The 22,027-nt window shown below is 39.6% G+C and overlaps 1 protein-coding gene across 1 annotated transcript in view; it reads left to right on the plus strand.

Annotated features, from left to right (window-relative positions):
* myo1d (myosin ID) overlaps window positions 1–22,027 on the plus strand; it is a 285,608-nt gene that overhangs the window by 95,411 nt on the left and 168,170 nt on the right. The window contains exon 16 of the mRNA XM_033035091.1: window positions 6,665–6,872. Within this exon, the coding sequence (XP_032890982.1) occupies window positions 6,665–6,872 (208 nt within the window). The remainder of the gene's footprint in view (window positions 1–6,664; window positions 6,873–22,027) is intronic.

The following is a 22,027-nucleotide window of genomic DNA, read 5'->3' on the forward strand; positions in this document are numbered from 1 at the left end:
CAAGACACACAACCACATAAAATAAAAGTTAAAATAAACATCCACCACAGTGGATTCCACATTCCTCACTGTGATGGAAGGCAATAAAGTTCAATCTTCTTCCTCTTTGTTCTCCCGCGGTCGGGGCAGTCAAACCATCCACAGACGGGGCGATCAAAGCAACCGCAGCCGACGATCGAAGCCCCCGTCGGGGTGATCGAAACTCCCGCGTCGGGGCGGTTGAAACTCTCTCCGCGGCATGAAGCTCCCGAATCGGCCTCTTCTTACCAGAGACCGCGGGCTGCACCATGTTAAAGTCCACAGGCCCCGCGGTTGGAGCTTTGATCACTGACAAAGGGATCGCAAGCTCCGCGATGTTAAAGTCCCGCAGATTCCCGCGGCTTGGAGCGCCGGGTTAGTCTCCAGGAAAGGCCGCCAACACCATGATGTTAGGCCGCAGTGGGGACGGAGATATGATACGGGAAAAAAATCACATCTCCGTCGAGGTAAGAGATTTATAAAAAACCCCCACCCCCCACTCCCCACATAAAACAAACCAAGGAACACTAAAACGTACCTTTAACACATACTTAAAAATAACAAAAAGAAGAAAGAAAGGCTGTTGGCGAGACAATGGTACTTGAACAAAAGTCAAGTTCAAATGCTATCAGATGGTGGGATTTGACATTGTTTTTATGTGCCAGCAGTCATGCTATCACATGTAGATAGCACTAAAACAAATTTTAAAACTGCTATTAATGTTCAGATTTCTATTTGGGTATCTTTCTACTGTGTCACTTCAGCCACTGGATGGCGCTCAGCATTAATTTGTTCTCGGCCTCTGAGGAGATTCAAAACACAAGAACTACCACAGGGCTTTATTCTGTGGCTGTCATAAAATGCTTAATGTTGACAAGCGATAGTAGATTATTTCTATCTCGCTGCCTCTACTAAATATGGAAAAGTATCTTCCCTTGCCTAAAATGGGGTTTGGTAATCTTGACTGTGCAGTATTAAGTGATAGAAAAACAAATATTCAATACTGCAGGGTGGAAACAAAATGTAGGTGGTTGAAGATGCAACATCTGAAGTGACAGACATGTGAGGCAGAACATTGAAAACAACATCAAGGAATAGTTGCTGCATATTGATTTGTATCTCCACTTTACCAAAAATTCTAAAGACAAGGGCATTAAATGAACCATTGGCACCAAGGTCTTCCAAAAGTGAAGAATCTGTCTGAATTTCTTGAGAAGAATTGACTTTGTAATATTTCCCACTGCTGTTCATTATGCTGCTGACGTCTAAACTCTCTACCTTTTCCCCTAAAACATTTATTCTCATCTATGGGAAGACAAGACAGCCTACTCTATTGAACTTAAAAAGACTTGCATTAGTATTGAACCTTTTTAAAATCCGTTACCATTGTCAGGCCCCGGAATCAAGCAGCTGATTTCTTTAAATGTCATGTGTGTACAACTGCACTATTGCAGTAAACAAGCCTCTGGTTGCTGATCACGGAAAGTGGCAAAGAAGCATTCAAGATGGTATAGAGAGCCTCTAGATCATGTAGCAGGAGCATACTGAAGCCATGTGTAAATGGCAGAAGCAGCTACCCACCTGCCAGTCCTTTCAGTCACCTCATGCTCCACCTGTGGAAGAGTCTACAGTTCCTACAATGACTTCATTAGCCACCTTCGAACCCACCAAGCTGGAATGAAAACAAGTATTCTCAATATTGAATCGCTGCCTAAGAACCCCTAACTTTGCAGTGCAGAAGAATGAAATCATTAATATTCTGTGGGGAAACTGCACTGGAGTTTTGTGAGTCAGAATTGAGGTTTGTTTCAGCAGAATGGAACTGAAATTATTCTGCTGAACCTTTACCTACTTTCTTTCCAAACTTTGCCAAAGACAATTGTTTCCCATCTGGTAAGCACATAATATTGGACCATTTAGCTCATCTGACTGGCTGCATTGCATTGGGTCCTGATAATTCTACATTAATCATTTTTAATATTTAATATCCCTATATATATATATTCAAAAACCACAACCAACAAGCCCATTTGCTGGATGGGAATGTCATCACGTCCAAAGTCATTCTCATACTATGAACCATCTGTCTTTGAACATTCGTTATTATGGATGACTCAGTTCTACAATATCCTTAGCCACTTCATGGAAGCATCTTCACAATGTGGACTGTGTTGGTTCAAGAAGACACACTGGCATCATTTTTAGGCATGGGTATTACATTCTGGCCATGTGAAAGTGCTAATTTCTCCAAAGATGGATAATTTATTTCAATTACATTATTGACTTCCAAAACACACATGTTGAATGGAGAGTTCCAAATATTCATCCATGCCATTGTGTGAAAGTATTTTCTGACTGCATTTCTGGAATGCCAGGTTCTAATTTTAAGACCATGCTCCTTGTTCTTGCTTATCCCACCAGAAAATATAGTTCATTTCTATTTATTCTATCAAACATTATAATGTTATAAATATGTCGATCAAGTCACAATTTAGTATCCTAAATCTTGTAGCCAAGTTAATGAAACCTTTTATCAGAATTGATCCTTCTAGAACAGAGTGCCAAGGGTAGTGGTATTATGCTTGCTCCCCTTTGAGTATTAGTGGGTTTATTAAACCACAAGGAGAGATCCAAGGTTCATTCTTTGTATCTACACAGTACAGTGAAGCTTTACTAATCTGACATGCTTGAGACTGGTGGAAGAACTGGAAAGGGGAAGGGGATAGAGAGGGAAAGCAACAGCTATTTGAAGTTAGAATCAATGTTCACACCGCTGAACTACCCAAGCAAAATATGAGGTGCTGTTCTTCCAATTTGCCCTGGGATTCACTCCGACAATGGAGGAGGCCTAGGACAGAAAGGTCAGATTGGGAATGGGAGGGGGAGTTGAAATGCTGAGCTACCGGGAGATGAGGTAAGTTAAGACGAACTGAGCGGAGGTGTTCAGCGAAACGATCGCCGAGCCTGCGTTTGGTATCGCCAATGTAGAGAAGTTAACACCTGGAACAGCAGATGCAGTAGATGAGGTTGGAGGACTTGCAAGTGAACTTCTGCTTCACCTGGAAAGACTGTTTGGGTCCTTGGATATCATGTTCGGTACAGAAACTGGGCCGAAGGGCCTTGTCCCATGCTATACTGTTTTATGTTCAATTCAAAAGCATATTTTGCGGCTTCATTTCACTGCGCATTGGAATGAAACGTTTAATTTTTGGCATTATGCATTAACACATGTCTGCCCACAATCTAAATTTGTGATAATTCTCTATGTTCAGAGTTTGTATGTTTGGATTGCAGGGCAACCGAATCTGATGAAATGCATTTGTTCCAGTCTGTTCATTATTATGGGAATGCTGCACAATCAAAAAATAATGAGGCAGATGGTGCTCTGTGTCACCACTAAACAGGTTGCTGAGATTCATTAACAATTTATTCCTGTGCAGCATGGAATAATTGTTTGTTTTGGCCTGCATGGTTAATTCTCCAACGTGTGAATATGGACTCCAATATTACCTCTTGCTATAATTTTGACTTATTTTCTATAAAGTGCCACTGATTTTAAATGATTCTGAAATTATTTCTGAATTAATAGTTAATACATTTTTAATGTTTTTCAACAGCATTGAGTTCCTTCCCTTTAGTACCGTGCCAATGTTGGCCATGTGTGAGCCAAGACTAAGAGCTTATTTGACAGCTTTCCTCTTCTTTGTTCTTGCCTAACATGTCATCATTGCCTTATTCACGCTTTCTGGGCCCGAAAAGCTTTCACTTGATTGAAATCCTTACTTATTTTATTTCTTTTGCCAGTAAGGTATATGAAGGCTTTGGAAAGATTTCTATTGTCACCCAAACAGATGTCAGAAAACTAAAGCTAGCCCTGCAATTGATCCTGGGGCCACCTGAACTAATGGCTTGGGCAATTTAAGCTTTCACTCTATCCTTTACGCTTTATAAATAGCAATAAATATTTTTTTGTGCTTTGAATATTTTGACAGAGTTAAAATGACACTTTGCATGCTGTTTTTTCTGGAGGTTGAGTTAAGCTGAAGACCAAACAACTGAAATAAGTGTGCTTATAAGACGAAATTGCATTAACTGAATCAGAGAGACGAAATTGTTCCCTATGTTATGGCTAATGTTTATATTGTAATCCATACCTTAAATACATGTATAACATCGTTTATCTCTGATGTTTTGTGACTTTAGTGCAAATTTATTGCTGAATATCAGACCGTGCAATTGTGGCTATACTTCAAAACTACTCTTGGCTTGTGGGGCACAGTTTGAAATACCCTACCAGGAAAGATTTTGCATAGTGGCAATATTTTTTCTTTACATTGAGCTGAAATATTATATTCTCCATCTTTTACCTACATCAATTGCGAAATCATCAATTCTAATACATAAATGCAATATATCTCAAATATTTTTTTGTACATTAACAGCCAGGATTGGCCATATTGGCTTCCACAACTGTATGATTCTTTGAAATTTCCAAGATAAGTTCCCCAGGTCACTTTGCAGGTGAGTTGTAAATTCTGGGAGGAATTGAGACTGGTCAAAAATTTTAAAAAGGATTAATGTACAATTGGTGTGAAATTGTGGGCTATGGCTGGTGTGACTCTGGGCAACAGCTCTGTGACTCTGAAAACAGTCCTGCTGAAAATGGAATGTTAAAAAACTTTAGCATTAGGATTGCAATTGGCCACGTTAAAACAAATGCATTTTTTTCAGGGTAATTAGGAATTAGTCAATGCTTTTGTAGCATTATAAACTCTTAAAATCCCAATCACAGTCAAAATAATTGTGCCCAATAAACAATCCTTTAAAACAGCTCCTCCATGAGTATTGACAAAGCAATTTTAGGTGAGGGGAGGGTGGGATTACTGAAGTTTGGCTACTGGGTTTACTGCAATTAAAATAAATCACTGAACATATTGGTTGAATTTTACATTCTTCAAGGGGACCAGGAACTTAAAGCAATGTTGCAGGATTACAACAGTTGATAATTTTATTATACAGAAATAATTATCAGGTGGTAAATTGTACATCAGGGTGACATTTCTCCAGGTCCTTCCTTTGGACTCAAAGCTGAAGAAATTTTGTACTGTTTTTGAGTTGAGCAGCATTACGATTTTATTGATAGTGAATCTTAACTCGGAAAACCAAAATTTATCAATTTGCAAATGCTGAATTGCATTTACATTACTGAGAATATATGCATTTAAACATTGTGGTTTTTAGCTTTTGTGATGTTAACTTACATGGCGAACTAAATCATGTCTATACTGTGTGTGATCTCAATGTGACCTTTAAAGAATGCTGCTAATTGTGATCTAATCAGTAAACTCATCTAAGACAGTATTTCAGCATTTGTTGACATCCGTGTAACGCTTCACCCTGATCCTTCGACTATCTCATGAAATACAAACTTATTCTAAGCCTTAAGGGCCTGTCCCACTTACGTGTCCTTGGTCGCGTTGAGGCACACGGGCATTGTATGGCCGCGCGGGGCCGGTCCCACTGAGAAGCGCCGAGGTGTATGTAGTTGTGAGCGACATCGCGCGGGGCTCCGAAATTTTTGTAGCGAACGAAATCTTCGCGCGCCAACGGCCTGTCGTGGAATTGACGGCCAAAGTGGGACAGGCCCAAGACCCTGTCGCGACGCCACGTCTCACCTTCAACAGCAGCAGAAGCAGGCAAACCATTGCCAAACTCGGCCTGGGGCTCATGGCTGTTGCGGTCCGGATCCGCCCCCACTTCTACTTCCAGAGCAGGGCCAAGAAAATTGAAGATGGACACAAAATGCTGGAGTAACTCAGCGGGACCGGCAGCATCTCTGAAGAGAAGCATTGAGTGATGTTTCGGGTCAAGACCCTTCTTTCAGGCTGAAGAAGTCTTGACCCGAAACATCACCCATTGCTTCTCTCTGGAGATGCTACCGGTCCGGCTGAGTTACTCCAACATTTTGTGTCCATCTTCAAATGACGTCTCGTGCTCCAGACAGCTGTGCGGTCGAATGAAATCGTGCTCGACCTTCGCGGGACCATCGCGGCTCAAAGCGACCACGAGGTTGCGTAATTAGCATGCCAAGGACACGTAAGTGGGACAGGGGCTTTTCGTTTTGGAGGGACAAACTGAGTGCTAATCATGCCAGAAGTGTGTCAAGACTATAAATGCTATCTGCTTTTGTCACATCAGAAAATTAATAACAAAGGAAAGTTGTGGCATGATTCTTTCAAAATGATGAAACAAAGGAACTGCAGATACTGGTTTACAAAAACAAAATACACTAAGTACTGGTGCAAATCAGCAGATCAGGCAGAATCTCTGGAGAACATGGATAGGTGACAATTCGGGTCAGGACCCTTCGTCTGAATAAGGGTCCCGATTCGAAACAGCACCTATCTATGTTCTCATGGGATGCTGCCTAACCTGCTGCATTACTCCAGCACTTAGTGTCTTTTTTTTCCTTTCAAAATGATAACTGGTACATCTTCATCTTTTGCCTTATGGGAATTTGCAGTGCTCTCATATGAAGAAATTGCTTGCTTAAAGCAGAATATATAAAGAATTTCAATATATTAAACAGATTTCTTTCCAGTTTCCATAATGTTGTAATGGACATCTTTTCTCACCACCTCTCCAGATATAAGATGATTTCAGAGTTCACATGGCCAAACCATGATATGCGAACTGACCAAGAAGCTGTCAAGAAGTTGATTGAGTGCTGTGAATTTCAGCATGACGTGGCATATGGAAAGACCAAGCTCTTCATTCGGACACCAAGAACTTTGTTCACTCTGGAGGAGCGGCGAACACAGATGATTGAACGGATTGTTCTCTTCCTGCAGAAGGTATGAAAAAAACTTGTTCATGTGTGGAACACCTCAGTCACTAAAAAGGAGAAAGATTGCACAATTCTTCAAAAATAATAATAGTATTATTTTGGAGAAGATTGTGCATGAAGATTATTCTCATTGGTTCTGGAAACCAAACATTTCTCCTAGATCATGGCAAAACAACTGTAATATAACATAACAAACAATATGTTACAAAAATTAAGCAATGGAATTTCAACAATTTAAATGGTCTTTCATTTGTAGTGTGAAGAGGCATAATTACCCATATATGAAGTACAAGAGCTCCACGAATTCATTATAAAACAAAAAAAGAAATAAATCATAAATCTCTTGTGCTGACACTTGTGCGTGTGCATTCCACAGAGATTTGAGTTGGCAATGCAAAGGAGCAATGATTATTAAGCACATGAAATGCAACTTCTGATCGGTGCATCTGTTGTAAAGGTCACTAGCATGAATCTGTTGAACACAATTCCACTCTAATTCAAAAATAGAAATCTGTGTTCCTCCTTATCTAAACACTTCCTTGAACTTGGGTTGTAACCGGCACTGTTTTGCATCAGTAGACATATTACCTCGTCATTTTTTTTCGCTGCATGTAAAATATCGACCAGTTTTGAACATGCATTTCTGATGTTCTGCATGCATTGCTCATCACAACATCCTGTAATGCAAAAATAACAGTTTTTACAAGAGAGAAAATATATAAGTAAATCTCATGGAACTGCAGTCCAAAGTAACATATGGCTCGGATGGATTACTACCCCCATGGGGTCTATTCTTAATTTTAAGTTTTAGGTTTGCAACATCTTGAATAAATGATGGTCCAAAACAAAACAGCAAATGCATTCAGCCATTCAGCATAGCTCCTGGTTTTCCTGTGTGGATTAATTTGATTTAAGACTTTGTTGCCAGGCCACAAAAGCCTAATCTAGAGGGAAAGGTTGGGCAGGCCTGGACTTTATTGCTTGGAGCAAAGCAGGTTGAGGGTTGACCTTTAGTTTAGTTTCGAGATACAACGCAGAAACAGGCCCTTCGGCCCACCAAGTCAGCACCGACCAGCCATCCCTGCACATTAACATTATCTTACACACACTAGGGACATTTTCTACATTTACACCAAGCCAATTAACCTACAAACCTGGAGCGTAGGGGGAAACCGAAGATCTTGGAGAAAACCCATGCAGGTCACAGGAAGAACGTACAAACTCCATACAGACAAGCACCCGCAGTCAGGATCGAACCCGGATCTCTGGCCCCGTAATGCTGTAGTTCCACTGCTACCTTTCAACCTGTAGCCATCTGAACCAAAGTGAAAATGGGACTCTTGAGTGCAAATATTTGGCCATTCCTCATTTAATGCATTGAAACTCACCAATAACACCTACCAGTGAACATAGGGTGTTGATAAAAGTATTTTATGAAACAAAAAGGGAATGCTGGAAATATACTCAAGATCATTTGTGGACCCACTGAATATAGGCCTCTCTTTGCCATCAGTATTTGCTATCTTTCCAGAGTTTGCTGGTACATGTATCTGCATTTTTCCCCCAAGATAATCATCTTGTCTGGATATCCATGATTACATACAGCTGAAGTGGTGCCGATTTGTTTTAACCTTTTAATGTAATGTTTAATGCCTTGTGTTTAATGCCTTGTGTTCCTCAATGAGCCGTTTGATTGAACATCCACATTTGAAAACGAAAGTTACAATTTGAACTGAAAACTTCCTGTTTAACTTATTATTTTATGACTTTCTCATCATCTTTGACCCCGACTGTCAGGTTACGTGTGAATTAGGAGAAGAAGTAGGCCATCGGTCCCACATGCATGCTCACTGCTTAATAAGGTCACTGCTGATCTTGTTCTCATTTTTCAGTACAATTCTCATTACTCCTTGTACGCTTTTGCTGCTGCAAGCTTACTTCTTTACTTCAGATTTTTCTTCCTCCTAAAGTCTCATCACCATTCAATTGATTTCCTGCTGGTCGGGATATTTTTCTATGTAGTTAGTCAGTGATCATTTAATTGGGAGTATTAATTTATGAAATGTTTTATGACAAATCTCGGAATGCATAAATATTGAAATTAAACGACTACCGGAATCATCCGTGTCAATTCCTCTTTGCCCCAAATGAACCAAGCAAATCTATTAATATCTTCACAGCACACATTTCTCTGTTAGGATTGACTCTGTTTCTTGTGAAAGATATTGATTGACCTAGATTTTTTTTTGCTCGTCCATTTCACAAATCAATTGTCCTCTGGGAGAAGAAAATTTCTAAATTCTAATGTTGCTTGAGTTTTCAGATCAAGTCCTCTTCTTTGTCCATGCAGAGAAGGAAACAACTACTAATCGTATGAACTTTTTTTTATGATCTCAAATTAGTAAAGCAATTGACAGACACTCTGAATTATAATCACTTGCCATATGGAACCTATCAGTAAATCTTTACACAGCTGGTTCAACAAACAATGATTTGATAATGACCATGTAAGTTATTTGCTTCAATATTGTCGGTTGAGGTACAAAATTAATTAGCATGCCATAAAGAACAGCGCCATAACCTATGTTACAGAAAAATCTAAACTTTATCTAGAAAGTAAATTATAAAATATTGTAAGGTTATTCATTTTATTCTCCAAGTTTATGTAATAGCCCCAATCCATCTCTATCCTGTGTCCCTTTAACCCAGTGTGCACCATTTCTCCCACTAACCACCTTCTTCCCCCCTCCCTCTCCCTTTCCATGTATACCCCCTCTCTCTTGTTTTACATTTCACTCCTTATCTGACACCCTTTTGCTTCCTTTTCCTCTAGCCTTTGCACTTACTGCTCTCATCTGCTAATCAAACCCCTTCACTATACCCGCCTATCACTTGCCAGGCTTTTATCCTCCCTTTTCCAGATCCCCCCCCCCCCCCCCATTATAGTCAGTCTGAAGAAGGGTCCCGACCTGAAATGTCACCTCTCCATTCCCTCCACAGACACTGCATTACTACTGAGTAACTTTGTGTTTTGCTAATGATTCCAGCATCTGAAGTTCCTTGTGTCTCTAAGTTATTGAGGTATTTGTTTAGCCTGAGGTTCATTTTCTTCAGCTAATTGTGAATGCTCACTGAATTCATAAATTCAAAAATATTGCAGTGTAGTGAAAAATGTGGTGATGGGTTTTATCCTCTGATTTCCAGTGAGATCCTGTGCTTAATTGTGCATCATAAACAGTTTGTGGACTCAACCTGGGATAAAATTGGGGATAATCAGCGTCTGTGTATGTGTAAAATTATGTCTCAATAATTTAATTGAATTTTTTGAAGAGGTGACCAAGTGCATTGATGAAGGTATGGAAGTAGACATTGTCTACATAGATTTTTGAAAGTCTTTTGACAAAATCTTGCATGGTAAGCTAGTTTGAAATGTTAGATGACATGGGATTTGAGGTGATCAAGCCAAATAGAAAATGGGGGTCGGTGCCAGGTCCTCTGTTTTTTAATTTATATTATTTTTTTCTAAGTGAATGTAGGTGGCACAGTTGGTAAGTTTGTGGATGATATTAATATTGGTGATCTTGTCGACTGCTAAGATTACATTGAAATCTGGATGGACTGGGGAAGTAGGCCATGAAATGGCAAATGGAATTTAACTCTGTTAAATGCGAGGTATTGCATTTTGGAAAGTTAAACCAGGGCAGGACTTGCATAGTAAATGGTAGAGCCCTGGAGAGTGTTATAGAGCAGAAAGACTAGAGTTAACAGGTACACAGTATCCTGAAAGTGGTGATTTGTGGCCCCACCTCACCATAACATCTAAAATAATTATACACTGCAGAAACATTTAATCCTTGTGAACCAAGATGCCTATTTGAGCTAGTCCCATTAGCTTGGGTTTGGTCCATAGGGACGATGTCCAATGGGACATAGGTTCCTATTCATGAACCCATATAAATGTATTTTAAATATTATAATTTTACCCATTATTATAGGGTGGCAAAGGGTAGCACTGGGTGGCAAATAAGACATTTGGCAGCTTTGTCTCCATCAGTCAGCACCATGATATCATGTTGCAACTATATAAGTCTGGGATGATCATACTTGGATTACTGTACGCTGTTATGGTCACCCAACTGTAGGGACGATGTTAAACTGGAAATGGTGCAGAGGTTGAGGAGTAGCTTTGTGGAGGTTCATAAAATCATAAGGAGAGCAGATAAAGTGGATAATCATAGTGTTTTTCATAGTGGGGAGGGGGTGAGGAGGGGAGGGGTGGGGGTGGTGTCTAAAACTACGATATAGATTTAAGGTAAGAGGGAAATGTTTTAAAAGGGACTTGAGGGGTAACCTTTTGATAGAGGATGATGGGGAAGTAGAACATAGAATATGGAACATATAATAGTACAGCTCAGGAACAGGACTTTCGGCCCACAATGTCTGTGCTGAACATGACGCCAAGACTAACTTATATCTGCCTGCACATAATCCATGTCCCTCCATTCCCTGCATATCCATATGCCTATCAAAAACACTTTCAGATGTCACTATCGCAACCTGAGCGTCCAGGAGCAGAAAAGGCTGCAAAAAGTTATAAACACTGCCCCGTCCATCATCGGCTCTGACCTTCCTACCATCGAGGGGATCTATCGCAGTTGCTGCCGCAAAACGGCTGCCAGCATCATCAAGGACCCACACCATCCTGGCCATACACTCATCCCTCTGCTGCCATCAGGTAGAAGGTACAGGAGCCTGAAATCTGCAACATCAAGGTTCAGGAACAGCTACTTCCCCACAGCCATCAGACTATTAAACACAACTTCAAACAAACTCTGAACTACTACAGCCTATTGCACTTTATCTGTTTATTTATGTGTGTATATATATATTCTATGTTATATGGACACACTGATCTGATCTGTATTTATGCCTACAATATTTTGGTGTGCTGCAGCAAGCAAGAATTTCATTGTCCTATCTGGGGCACATGACAATAAACTCTCTTGACTTGACTTGACTTGACTTGCTTCCAACATTAACTCCCTGTCAGTGTGTTTCGGACACTCGACACCCTCGGCGTAAAAAATAACATATGAAACGAGCAGCCAGAGAAAAGCTTTTGAGATGGATAAAATTATAATATTTTAAATACATTTATACGGGTTCATGGATAGGAACTTTTTACAGACATTTGGACCAAACTCAGGCAAATGGGACTAATTGATGACAATAAACTCTCTTGAATCTTGAATCTTGAATTAAAATAGACATCTTGGTTCACAAGGATCAAATGTTTCTGTGGTGCATAATTATTTTAGTTGTTCTGGTAAGGTGGGCCCCAAATGATCCTTTGGCCACATATGACTGTAACCAAAATAAAAATTTGCTCTTATTTTGTATTATCTTGTACTACTTCAGTGGACTGCTCCCTTTCAAACCACGCATCAGAATATTATGGGCCAGTGTGAGAATTTATAGCACTACTGCAGAACAAAGAAAGTAGTAACCAGTGATAAAGGATATGGCAGGAAATTAACTCTCAGCTGCTTATGTATTCACAAAATGTATGCTGTCCATGTTAAACTTGAGCATTTGTAGCTCATATTCTGCCAGTGCTTAAAAGCCTCAGGCCTCTTTCCGACCAACTATTGATCTTACTTCAATTGCATGGGGTGATACTGACCCGTCAGGGTGTCCTAGTTCTTCAAGTCGTGCTGCTCTGATGAGCAGAAAATAAGCATTTAAACTCGTTCAGTGATGGGAGAGCACTTCATTGATTCAAATGTTTGACCATCTGAGCACACCCCAGAGAGAATGCCAGTAATAATTACTTTATCACGTTGTTAAAGTTTCCGCTTTCACTGGATATAATAATGTAAATATTTGTCTATTGTGTAAATAGTTTTCTTTTTCTTCCAAGAAAAAGTTAAAAGGATTTCATGTTTCTTTCTGCTAAATGTTTTGGTCCCTTGCTAGATACCAATTTGCAATCATAGAGTGACCTTCGCAGACAGATGATCCGGGACACATTATGGTTCAATGGTACTTTATTGTCACGTGTACCCAAGTACAGTGAAATTCTTCTTTTGCATACAATTCAGTGAACAACCATACTAAGCACAATCATACTAACTATAAGAGTGTAAGATAGTGGACCCTCTGGGTCTGTACACGAGAGTCACCGCGATTATAGGCGCCACTAGTCCCCTTCATGTTCAATGGGTTTTTTTAAAAGATGTTAAGAGTCTTAACTTGGCTATGAAGGCTTATTGTCCTGGCAGTGGCACTAGGTTGGAGTTGTGGTGGTCATCCTAGCCAGGATTGTCGATAAATGATAGAAATAGATATCAGAATTTGAGGATGGATTAGGATAAGTCATGTGAGAAAAGTTTGGCTGATAAAGGAATGTTTTATCAATTGATGCCAGTGATCGGTGGTGTCGCACAAGGATCAGTGCTAAGATAGTTGCTGTTTGTACTAGATTGACATGGGTGTGGGTGGCATGGCTGATGAGTTTGCAGTTGACAAAGTTTGACTAGGTTGTAGTGTGGAAGTTAGTTTTAGCTGCAGAGATATTGATGTACAGGTGAAAATGGCAGTGGGATAATACAATTGTGTTTTGAGCCTTTTCACTCGAGTCCAGAATTGCACGTCAGGCACTCCCTCACCCTGTGTCATAGGAGGTGGGGTGAATTGGTAGTTGCAAAATGGTCCATAACACCATTTTTCTGTATCACAAAACCACTTCATTTGTGAGTCAAGAAATGGGAATTGAACAAAAATAAATGTTTTTACCATTTCACACATATTCTGTAGGAGCAAACGTTATTCCCTATCTCAAATTTCTGGAAAGCAATTGGTGAATTCTGTAAGGACAAATTTTTTGTAACTTGGGAGTCACCTTTACATGTGTGAGCTAAAATTAGCAGAAAAACATCGACCAATACTGAAATTAGGTTAGCTAAACTTTCAGATTTGTTCCAGAGCAGTAAGTGCCTCTCAAGCTGAAGGTGAAGAATAATGAATGTTATAATTTGAGTGAAGCTGGGTGTAGGTATAAAAAACACACCTTGGCCATCTTGGACCATGACCTTAATTTTGTTTTGAAATCTCTTGAAAGCTTCTGCAAGTTGTTGGTCTGTGTAAGTATCATTATATGAACCAAAATTATTCCTCCTCTTTGTGACATCTGGTAATCCTTGTAGCTCAGCAGCTGACAAATTTACAGATCATTGAATCTCTCTATTTGAACTTAAGCTTGGAGAAAAAGGAGAAACATAATTAGAAAATAAAACATCCCTGTCAGTAAGGAATAAAATTGGTGTTAGCATGACAGTTATGTTCCTCGTCTTGCAGCACAGGTAATGTTATAATTTGAATGTTGATTCAGTTCTCCAGCAAGGAAAATGGGAGGCATTTTAGCAGTGAGTGGATTTTAAATACAAGGTCATTATTGAAAAGGTCAAAAGACTGACCTGAACTTCTAAACTCTAAACAATAGCTTTCATTTTCAGTGAGTAGAGTGCATGATCGATGCTGTGTGTTTTTTCTTTGATGGCCTTGTACAGATTTGGGCTGAAGGGAACATGAAATACCGGTGGGGGGATGAGGTGGTCAGATGCGATTCCTGTATGCCCTAAAATCTCCTTCTATCCATGTGGAATCCTGTTTCTCCCCCTCTCTCCACGTGGAGTCCTGTTATTGGAATTTCAAAATCACATACATATAAATCATTTCAGATGGGTTATATAATTAAACTATGCTGCTTTACAGGAAGCATGACCTGATGGGTTGGAATATACTTATTAAGCACATACGGATCTGTTGAGAAAAAGAGTTACAAGTTTACACTTGGGAACACTGCCCTGAATTTTTTGCTAGGTAATAAAATACAGATGAGTCTAGTATATATGTCACTGCCTAATATTGAGGCTATACGAGTAGGTTTTTTTTTAAACACACCCTCTCCCACTTACAAGTGTTAATTAAACTTGTCTATGAATAATACCTCTTTCAGTACGCAGTGTACCATTTTCAGATTAAATGACAGACTGGTACAAAATAAGAAAACTGCCATGTGTGCAAGAGTTCCCCAACAATTCATATAAAAGAGAATTAGTCCTTGCTATAGTCATTTGCCCACTTTTCGCCACTCTCATCCTTTCCACAATCAGTGTTCAAAATCTGCAATTAGACACAAAATGCTGGAGTAACTCAGTGGACAGGCAGCATCTCTGGAGAGAAGCAATGGGTGACGTTTTAGGTCGAGACACTTCTTCTGACAATTTGTCTGCTCCACTTCAAAATCTGCAATATGATTGCACCAACATGGACGTTTTGTCAACTGACCATCAATAAAAACTGAATTGGATTAAGCATTTAGGATCTCATTGCTCAGTTGTAATGTAGTTTTCAGGTGCTTAAGTTAGCTGACCCCTCCATTTGTTGGCTATAACATTTTAATTTCTTATGGGTTCCAGTACTTCAAATAAATAGGTTTTTGTACATGAGACATTGATATTTTGGTCATCCTCAGGTTATTAAAGCCCAGTTCTTAGATCTTTCTTATCAGCCTTATGTGCTTTTGATGCCATTCATTACAATAAAATGCTATACAATGGATTTATGGGTACCATAGGGAGTATTTTTTGTGTATTTTCTGAATTAAGGATTAAATCAACTTTTCGGGCGAGTCTACAACTCAATATCGTAAACATTAAATGCTCCAATTTCAAGCAAACCACACACCCTCAGACATCTTCTCTCTTCTCTTATTTATCTTGCACCTCTCACATACACCTTTCTTCCTACTGTGCTCCCCCATCCCCTATCACTCTTGTTTCTTTCCCGCATCCATCAGCCTATCCCCTGCGTAGTCCTTTTGTTATTGCACTTATCACCTCCCTAACTCTGTCACTATCACCACTCTTCTTACCCCCCCCCCCCCCCCCCCCCCTCCTTACTTGACTCCATCTGCCAGTCAATTTCTCCTTATTAGGAATAAAGGCATGCACTATTTTCTAAATGGGAAGAGGAATCAGAAATCTGAGGTGCAAAGAGACTTGGACATGCTGGTGCTGGATTCCCAAAAGGTTAATTTGCAGGTTGATAATAAGGATGGCACATGCAATGTTGCCATTCATATCAAGCTAGAATATAAAAGCAGGGATGTAATGCTGAGGCTTTATAGGGCACAGGGTGGACTGCATTTGGAGTATTAGGAGCATTTTTAGGACCCATATCTGAGGAGGGATGTGCTCGCGTTCAAAGGGTCCAAAGGAGATTTATGAGAATGATCATGGGTCATGATTGTGTTAGCATTTGACAGCTCTGGGCTGGTACTCTCTGGAGTTTAGAAGGATGAGGTGGGGGGGAATATCACTGAAATTTACAGAATAGTGAAAGGCCAGGAGAGTCTAGGACCAGAAGGCCTCAGAATAAACAAATGTACCTATTAGATACATCCTACCTGATACAGAAGTAACTTGTTGATGAAAATAGTATATTAAGGCATGGTTTTGTCATGTTTGCTTTCATTGAAGTAGATGTATTTTGTTTATATTAAACGATAAATTTGAACTGGCATTGGTATTATCCATTGAAATTGCATTAAAATCAAAACGAATCTCCATATTGTAAATTCAGAGGGGGTGAGATTAGAATAGGTAAGGAGTAGAAAAGTCAAGATGGTTGTTTTCACGCTGGCAGTGGGAGATAAGTAGGTCCAGAGAAAGTAGATAGCCATCCGGGAAAGTCTAAGAGGGGGAGGAATGTTGGAGATGGGAGAAGGAGTCCTCTCTGGGATGTGAGGACTCCTTCCCATAGAAGAAGGGTGGCACAGTGGCACAGCGGTAGAGATACTACCTTACAGCACCAGGGACCCGAGTTCAACCTTGACTATGGGTGCTGTTTGTACAGAGTTTGTAACTTCTCCCTGTGACCGCATGGGTTTTCTCTGAGTGCTCTGGTTTCCTCCCACACTCCAAAGACGTACAGGTTTGTAGGTTAATTGGCTTCTGTTGTAAAATTGTCCCAAGTGTGTAGGATTATGCAGGTGTACGGGGTGATCAATGGTTGGCATGGTCTCGGTGGGTTGAAGGACCTGTTTCCGTGCAGTATCTGTAAAGTCTAAAGTAAAGAAAGCGCAGGGGCAACAAAAGAAAAACTCTACATCATGGCGAATGCGGAACCTGTTGAGGTGGGGGCGAGGAATACAAAGGTAAGGCTTCTGTTGCCGACAGACCATTCTGTATTGGAAAGAGAGAGGTTGGGGGGTGGTGAAAACATGAAACGGGTGAGGGCTGAGGTCAGAGAGGTGGAAGGAGGCTTGTGAAAGTACTGTGGGGAGATGATGGGGTTCAGAGAGGACGGGGGTGTGAAGAGTTGTGTAAGGGTGAGGGCTGGTAAGGGTAATGTGGTTTAAAGAGGGAGAGGTGCAGCAGGACCCAGTGGCACCATTATTGAGGTTACCTGTTTTAGGGGGTGGAGTGGGGGGAGCAGTAGGAATAGGATAGTCAGCAGGAGAGACAAAGCACTTGGTGTTGGAGCCAATAACTTGGAGGCTCTGAGCCTGGAGCTGAGTCGATGGCTGCGGCCTCCTGGTGTGCAGGTGAGAGGGAGAGAAGGGTCCCATCTGAAGATGGGTCCCGACCCAAAACATCACCCATGCTTTTTCTCCAGAGATGCTGCTTGTGCCACTGAGTTACTCCAGCTCTTTATGTCTATCTTTGGTATAAACCAGCATCCGCAGTTCAGTTATGTGCAGTTTCTTCATGTTGTAAGTTTTCTGCAAAGATCAAGACTGCTTATTTAATTGATTTGATATTTGCCTTAAACTTTCATTTTTATCACGTTAACAACACGTAGCCTGTAACATTGCAAATAAATTGTACCGCTATTAGAGAGATGCTGTGCAGCACCCTAATAGAAAGCCTTATGAAATGCGCATTATACAGTGAGCATTTCCCATTATCTCAATTAAATTGAGGAAACGGTTGTTGGTTAGCATCAATAATTTAAATTAAGATGCAATGAGGATATCTTAAATTTGCCAGGTGACCGATTATGCACAATATTTAATTTTTGCAAATTGGTTTAAGTAAATAACTGCTTTTGTTTTTGGTAACCAATATTTCAAGAATTTAAAACATTAAATTCTAATTTAATATTTGACTCTCATATGAATCCTGCTGTATTTTTTATGTATTTATACTATTATTAGAATGGTATATTCAGTGCACCATTTTCAGCTAGTTCTACCTTAAAACAGAACTTCTTGAAATGAGAAGTGGAATTTCTAATATGGAAATGTACCATTGATCAAAGTATTGATTTAATGCACAGAGTAAGCTATGCAATATTGAATTGTACTCCTCAATCAAACCAATACCTCCCATTTACTAACACAAAACAGGCACAGTCTTTCAAATTTATAGTTCGTGCTTTGATTAAATAATTTCCTTTAAATTCTAGAATTGGTCTAACAACAACTTTCTGTGGTCACATTGTACACTTTTTAGAAAAATCTATACATGCTCATAACAAGGAGTCAGTTTTTAATTGTATCTTAATCGCAGCTAAACTGTATAAATAATTGTTTTGTATTCAATATGGAGTGCAGTTTGCTTTCAGTTACTAAATGCACAGAGGGATGAAAGACATCAAATAACCTTCACAAACAAGTCAGAGAGAGAACTGGAAGAATGTTTCTCATTGCACCAGAAGCTCCAACTATTTGAGGGCATGCATAACAGAATACAAATTGTCTCTTTGGTTTCTATTGTCAATTCTCTTTGAAAAATAAAATCAAAGCTTTACTGCTAAACATTAGCAAAACTTCAGTTCAACACTACAATCTGATTTGTGCAATACGGATATTCCTGAAATACTGTCAAATTCAGAAGTAATTTTAAATTGGGCGGTGAGGTGAAAATTGCAGATCTGGATCGAAAACAAAAAAAGTAGGTGGATTAACAATGTTGATGCTTGAGTGCATCCCCTTATGAAAATGATATGTTACTCTTCAAGTAAACTACATATAATTAGGCTGTCTGGAGTTTGCACGTTCCCTCTAACTGTGTGGACTTCATCTGGTCCTATAATTCCCTGCCAGTCCTCAAAAACATACAGACTGATCTTAAACAAGAAACTGCAGATGCTGGATTCCTAAGCAAAATACAAATTGCTGGAGGAACTTAGTGGGTAAGGCAGTATCTGGAAGGGATTGAACAGGTGCATTTTGGATCAGGACCCTTCTTCAAACATATGGTAAATGATTACTGTAATTGCCCTTGTGTGATTGTGGACAGAAGAATCAAGAAGTTCAGCACAATCGAGAATAGGAAATAGGTGAGGAATGGGATTGATGGAAATAATCTGAGATCGGTGTAGACTCATTGGCCTCCTCCTGTACTGTGCGAGAATTATATTTTAATTATATTGTTTGAGTTACAATTATTAGTCAGGATGTCAGGATAGTTTGTGCTACCATTCAATATTTATATGCAATCTTCTGCATTCACTTGAGAAAGCTGAGGAGACCTCAGATTAACTTTGCATCTACCCGATGAAACATTTGAAAGTGCAGTTATATCAGGTGACTACACTGAAGTGTCAGATTGGACTTTGTGCTAGGTTTCTGGAGTGGATCATGAATCCACGCATTATTGCTCAAGGCCATGAAGGTTATTAGCTGAAATATGATTGATATTTCAGAATGACGAGTAATAAGTAAGTATTTTTCATTTCTAGGGATCGCAATCATATGGAAATCTTCTTGAGGATTGACTGTGGCAGAAGGTTTAATGAACTAGTATTCTGATGGAAATTATGGCTTATAGTAAATAAACTATTAGGCAACACAAAATAATTAAGGGCAGTAGGAGGAAATGCGTTTACATTTCAAATATATTGTTTCATGTTTGCCAGATAGCTCTAATGAAGAGATGCAGAGCAAACACATCTATTATTTTGCAGTTTTCTTTTTTAATTTTAGCTTTTGTGATCTATATCTCTTTACTCATACTTAATCAAGATAATGGATGCTAATGGATTAGCCTAGCAACGTTTCAAAATAATAGAGATGATGAGTTTATTTAACTCTCCTATTCTAAAAGACCCTATTTTCCCATTCTCTTATGGGAAATGGTTATGAATTATGTTCAGGCTTGAGTAGTCTGAATTTTTGTGAAATAGAATTTTGTAACATCTAATTTGAAGCTATGATCAATAGCCGTGCAATTTTTCAGGATCTATCCTTTTTCATTCCACTTTCCAATCGCCTCTACCGTACCCTCTTCAAGGCTGAAAAGATCAAGTTTCCCTAATATTTTCTCATGCCTTAGTTCTCTGACATGAAGATTTATCTTTCGGCTCTTTTCTGTCTTTTGTGTTTAAATATCTTGATTATGACTGGTTGGCCGGTAGAGAGCACTGTGCAGTTCCAGCACAACACTGTTTATTTTTAGCATTCTTCAATATGATAATATGACTCCTCAACATTTAATTTGCCTTCAGTTGCTGCATGATAATAGTTGGGCGTACTGATCAAGAAGATTGAGATCATCTTTCCCTCTTTCTCCCCTTGTAGGAATATTTATTGTGCTCTAATGTTCAGTTCATATTGTAGATAGCAGACTGTGTCCTCAGACTGAATTGCATCTCCCTCCAATGTCGGGTCACCAATCTGTAATTTGCCATATTAGGTAATTTGGCTAGATCACATTGTGTTTATGATACAGTCACTCATTTAAAATTAAAAATAGACCTTGTGACAAAAGGAAGAATAGAAAGAAATCGTATTATTTAAACAGTGTTGGGATGGGAAATGTTGATGTACAAAGAGACCTGGGATCTTATACACCAATCGCTGCAGACAGAAGTGCGATTGCAGCAAATAATTAAGAAGATAAATGGTATGTTGCATTTTATCACAAGATGGTTGGAATGCTGCAGCATGTGTGTCTCGCTAAAATAATACAAGGCTTTGGTGAGACAACATCCAAAGTGTTATGTGAAATTTTGGTCTCCTTATCTATGAAAGAAAATACTTGCTGTATAGGACATGCAGTGAAGGTTCATTAGACTGATTCCTGGGATATTGGGACCACTGCATGAGGAGAAATTAAATCAAACAGTTTAGTATTATTGGAATTCAGAAGAATGAGAGAAGATCTAGTTGAAACAAAATTCTGACCGGGCTAGGCAGGATTGATGTAATGGGGATGATCTCGGGCTAGAGTATCCAGAGTGGAGTGGCAGTCCAACAATGTGTCGTAAGATATTTCGAAATGGCATGATGAGAAACGACTTCATTGAAAGGATTATGAACCAGTGGAATCTGCAACCACAGAGGACTGAAGGGACCCTGTTGCTAACTTATTTATGTGTTACGTCACAGGAGAATGTTGGCAGCCCATTAGATCCAAGACTACTTCCAGCAGCACAATCCTATCAGTACTATTACTCCTGTAGCCATACAACTTCTTATCTACCACATGCTCTTTACCTACAGTGGCTTGCAAAAGTATTCATACCCATTGAACTTTTCCACATTTTGTCACGTTACAACCACAAACGTAAATGTATTTTATTGGGATTTTATGTGATAGACCAACACAAAGTGGCGCATAATTGGGAAGTGGAAGGAAAATGATACATGGTTTTCAAATTTTTTTACAAATAAAAAACTGAAAAGTGTGGCGTGCAAAAGTGTTCAGCCCCCTTTACTCTGATACCCCTAAATAAAATCCAGTGCAACCAATTGCCTTCAGAAGTCAGCTAATTAGTAAATAGAGTCCACTTGTGTGTAATCTAATCTCAGTATAAATACAGCTATTCTGTGAAGGCCTCAGAGGTTTGTTAGAGAACATTAGTGAACAAACAGCATCATGAAGCCCAAGGAACACACCAGACAGGTCAGGGATAAAGTTGTGGAGAGTTGTGTTTAAAGCAGGGTTAGGTTATAAAAAAATATCCCAAGCTTTGAACATCTCACGGAGCACTGTTCAATCCATCATCTGAAAATGGAAAGAGTATGGCACAACTGCAAACCTACCAAGACATGTCCATCCACCTAAACTGACAGGCCGGGCAAGGAGAGCATTGATCAGAGAAGCAGCCAAGAGGCCCATGGTAACTCTGGAGGAGCTGCAGAGATCCACA

The sequence above is a fragment of the Amblyraja radiata genome, chromosome 16 (assembly GCF_010909765.2).
Source record: "Amblyraja radiata isolate CabotCenter1 chromosome 16, sAmbRad1.1.pri, whole genome shotgun sequence".
Taxonomy (NCBI): Eukaryota; Metazoa; Chordata; class Chondrichthyes; order Rajiformes; family Rajidae; genus Amblyraja; species Amblyraja radiata.